The 3,964-nt window shown below is 72.1% G+C and overlaps 2 protein-coding genes across 2 annotated transcripts; one reads left to right on the top strand and one right to left on the bottom strand.

Moving 5' to 3' along the window:
• Positions 1 to 327: 327 nt before the first annotated feature.
• On the bottom strand, positions 328 to 1,884 carry AURANDRAFT_11462 (hypothetical protein; the record flags this gene model as incomplete). The annotated part of the gene is made up of 2 exons (XM_009042421.1): positions 328 to 1,083; positions 1,534 to 1,884. Coding segments are annotated over 2 exons (1,107 nt in total), but the record flags the coding sequence as incomplete, so codon positions are not given.
• Positions 1,885 to 2,347: 463 nt separating this feature from the next.
• On the top strand, positions 2,348 to 3,112 carry AURANDRAFT_67065 (hypothetical protein; the record flags this gene model as incomplete). Its single annotated transcript, XM_009042487.1, has 1 exon — positions 2,348 to 3,112. The coding sequence occupies one exon, from the start codon at positions 2,348 to 2,350 to the stop codon at positions 3,110 to 3,112; it is 765 nt and encodes a 254-aa protein (XP_009040735.1).
• Between the last annotated feature and the right edge of the window lie 852 nt (positions 3,113 to 3,964).

Raw genomic sequence — 3,964 nt, 5'->3', positions numbered from 1 at the left:
GCCGTCCAGAAGGCCATCGAGGCCAAGGAGCGCTGGGAGGAGCGCGCGCGCGTCGTCACGTCCAAAATCGGCACGTACGACGACATGGAGAACGAGACCTGGGGCGGCCAGTTCGAGAAGGTCGGCAAGAAGTGGAAGCGCGCCGAATCGACGACGGACCACGCCACGGTCACGCACGCCGTCGTCGGCCGGGTGCTCGTCGGCGCGGAGGCGGAGCGCCGCGACCTCGAGGCGCTCCTCGGCCAGAAGCGCGCCCTCATCGCCCACGCGGCCTAGATCCTTTAAGCCTCCTCACTCGTTCGGGTCGAGGTAGCCCTCGAAGGACTCCTTCTCCTTGCGCCGCGCGCGCTGCTCCTTCTCGTCGACGAGCTCGAGGTCGAGCCGCGCGCGCCGGTTCTCCGGGTCGAGGACGAGCACCTTCTCCAGGGCGCCGCGCGCGTCGTCGAGGTTGTCGAGGTGCATGGACGCGTGGCCCATGCGGAACAAGGCCTTGAGCGAGTCCGGGTCGCGGTTCAGCACCTCGCGCGCGTCGTTGCGGCAGAGCAGGTAGTTCTTGAGCTTCATGTGCGCCGCCGCGCGGTTCAGCAGCACGCCCACCTTCTTGCCCCGCAGCTCCTTGAGCTCGTCGTCCGTCACGTAGGTGTCGCTCGAGCCCGTCTCGACCGCGCGGTCGTAGCGGCGGATCGCGCGCGCGTAGTCGCCCGCGGCGTAGCGCCGGTTGCCCATCTTCTTGAACTCGTCGCAGTGGTCGAGCTTCGCGCGGTTCCGGATCTCCCACATCTCCGGCAGGCGCTCCAAATTGTGGATCTCGAGCGTCGCGACGAGGTCGACGTTCTTCGCGCAGTTGGGCACGCAGTCCTCGACGTGGGGGTCCCGGTCGTCGTAGCCGTAGCGCCGGTCGATGTAGACCGTCGCGCGCTCGCCCATCTTCATGGACCGGACCGCGATGTCGATGCCGCGGCACAGGGGCTTGTAGGGCTCCGAGTCGTCGTAGGAGCCCGTCGGCGTGCCGCAGTCGTCCTCGTCGAGGCGCCAGGACGTCGACGGCGCGGCCTTGACCCAGTCGTTCTTCTCGTCGTCGGTCTTGTGCTCCACGCGCGGGTCGCGGATGTCGCACATGTCGCCGTAGGTCATCGCGTACGTGTTCGACTTGCCCGCGACCATGACCTGGCCCCGGACGACGACGACGTCCGCGTGGGCCGGGATCTGCCACTTGGACGCGCCGGCGAACTTGTTGATCTCCTTGCGGATCATGCCCGGGTCCCGCTCGTGGCAGTCGATGAACTCGTGCCAGGACCGGAGCTTCACGAGGCACTCGAGCGTGCCGCCCTCGGGGATCGCGTCGACGCCCTCGTAGTGCTCGACGGCCTGCTTGCTCATGACCGCGTGGACGACGTCGTTCTGGAAGACGTTCTCCAGCAGCACCCGCAGGCCCTTGGGGTAGCCGGGCTTGCGCTCGCGCTCGTGCGCGTACCACACGGCCCCGACGTTCGCCAGCGGCCGGTCCAGGGGCTTGTCGCTCGTGCCCGTGACCCAGAGCTCGAAGTCGAAGGTGATCGTCGACTTGTCGTGGGGGCTCAGGAAGCCCCGGGGCCGCGACGCGCCCTTCGTCACGCGCCGCGTCAGCACGGACCCGTCCATCTCGGGCGACACGTCCTTGCCGTCCGTGAACTTCAGCAGCTCCAGCTCGAAGCAGAGCGCGGCGTGCTTGGGGATCTTCGGCGGGTTGCCCTCCTCGCCCAGGCCCTTGTGGCCGGCCATCCAGACGTACGCGACCTCGCCGCGCCGCATGCGGCGCACGGCGTCGCTGAGGCCCTTGACGGCGCCGCCGCCGCCGACGAGGAACTGGTAGGGCTCGCCGCCCTCCTTCGAGTCCTCGAACTCGCCCTCCTTGCACGGGTTCTCCGCGAGCCAGCCGCGCTTGTGCGTCGTGCACTCGTCGCCGTCGACGGGGCTCTTCACGTGCCGCGCGCGCGCCGCCTTCTTCGTGAGTTTGAGCACGGACCCATCGCCGCAGCAGTCGACGACGCCCTCGTCGCCGAGCTTCAGCACCGGGAACGCCGGCGGCCGCCGCGGCATGCCGCCCGCGACGCTGGTGGATGGGCAGCGTCGAAGTAACTTAGTTAACTTATTGAGGCGAGCGGCACCGTCTGTGCACCTGAGCAGCAACTGACCCGCGGCGTGCAAAAGCATGGGCTCGCGCCCCACGCCGACAACGACGCTCGCAGCGCTCGCGCTGCTCGCCAGCACCTACGCCCTCGAGACGCCGGTGACCGCGGCCAAGCTCCAGTGGCGGCAGCCCGTGCGCCAAACCACCGTCGCGCTGCTCACGGAGACGGAGGACGCCATGCAGAGCGCCCACGCCATGTGGCCCGTGGCCGTGGCCATGAACGACATGCTCGACGGCGTCGGCGGCGACTCCGTCATCGCGGCGCTGCCCTTCGCGACGGGCGCCGAGTGCCGGACCTTCGGCCTCCGGCGCTACGTCCGCGCGGGCGCCGCGTGGGCGCTCGCGTCCGCGGCGAGCGTCGGCGCCTGCCGCGACGCGGCCGAGGCGCTCTGCGCGCGGACGGGGTTCCGCGACATCGCGCTCCGGTGCGCGGAGCTATCCGTCGACGTCGAGCGGCGCGACGGCGGCGTGTCGCTCGCGGGCTTCCCCTGCGAGGGCGCGAGCCTCGACGCGGGCTCGGTCGCGGACCTCGCGGCGGCGCTCAAGCTCCCGGCGGCGGCGGTGGTCTTCGCCGGCAAGACGGAGACGGGATCGTTGGTCGTCGAGTGCGCGGACGCGGACGCGCTGCGGACCGCGGCGCGGCCGAGCGACCTTCGCGGCGCGAAGCGGTGGCTGCTGACCGCCGCGGAGAGCGACGACGCCTTCGCGTCGCGCGCGTTCCTGGACGACGCCTCGGACGACGGCCTGACGCCCGCGGCGTGCGCCCTGGCGCTCTTCTGGGCCGCGCGGCGCGAGCGGCCGCTCGACCGGCCGGCGGCGCTCGCGCACGACGGCGCCGCGCTGTCCCTGGTGCTCGTGCCCCCGAAGGCGCCCAAGTTCGGCGGCCGCAAGCGGAAGCACGTGTCGCGCCTCCCCTCGGTCACGGTCACCCTCGCGCCTTAGCCGCTCTCGAGCTCGTCGTCGATGAAGCCGTTGAGGAGCGCGGCGAAGCCCGTCGGCTTCGCCGCGCCGTTCGTCGCGTCCGGCGCCGCGGGGACGGGGTCCGGCCGGTGCAGGAGCGCGTCCTTGAGCTTCGCGACCTCGCAGACGGCGGCGGCGGCGGCCGCGCGCGCCGCGCGCGCCTCCGCGGCCGCGCGCGCGGCGCCGAGGTCCGCCTTCGTCAGGTCCGCGGCCCTCTCGTCCTTCTCCTTGACGAGGTCCTCGTTCGCCGCCCGGGCGTGCTCCAGCTCCGTCTCGAGCTCGTAGACGCGGTCCAGGTGCACTTTTTTCGCTTTGGCTTTATCCTCGTCGGCGACGGCCTGAAACCGCCGCACGACCGCCTCCAAGTTCCGGTGCTTCTGCAGCGCCCGCTCCCTGTCGGACGCCGCGACCCGCAGGTCGGCCTCGACGGCGGCGAGCCGCTCCATGGCCGCCTTCGCCGCGCCCGTGCCGTCGGACGCGCGATGCCGCGCGTCGTCGAGCCGCCGCCGCGACTGTTTCTCGCGCGACTCGAGGTCGCGCGCCGCGCGGCGCCACGCGTCCAATTCCCGCAGCGCGGCCTGGCCCGCGGCCGCGGCGGCGCGGTGCCGGTCCGCGGCGAGCTCGAGGCGCTTCTCGACGAGGTCTTGTCTTTCTCTTTCGGCGTTCGCGCTCTCCGTCGACGCGGCGGCGCGCCTCTTCTCGTCCGCGGCCTCCGTCGCCTTCTGGCCGGCGAGCGACCGCGCGGACGCGACGACGTCCCGCAGCTGCGCCGCCTCCGCGCCGTGCGCCTCGCGCGCGGCCTCGAAGCGCTGGCGCAGGGTCGCGAGCTCCTTT

This window comes from Aureococcus anophagefferens (assembly GCF_000186865.1).
Source record: "Aureococcus anophagefferens unplaced genomic scaffold AURANscaffold_31, whole genome shotgun sequence".
NCBI classification, from domain to species: domain Eukaryota; class Pelagophyceae; order Pelagomonadales; family Pelagomonadaceae; genus Aureococcus; species Aureococcus anophagefferens.
The sequence above is the reverse complement of the archived record's forward strand: the minus strand, read 5'-3'. Positions and strand labels throughout refer to the sequence as shown.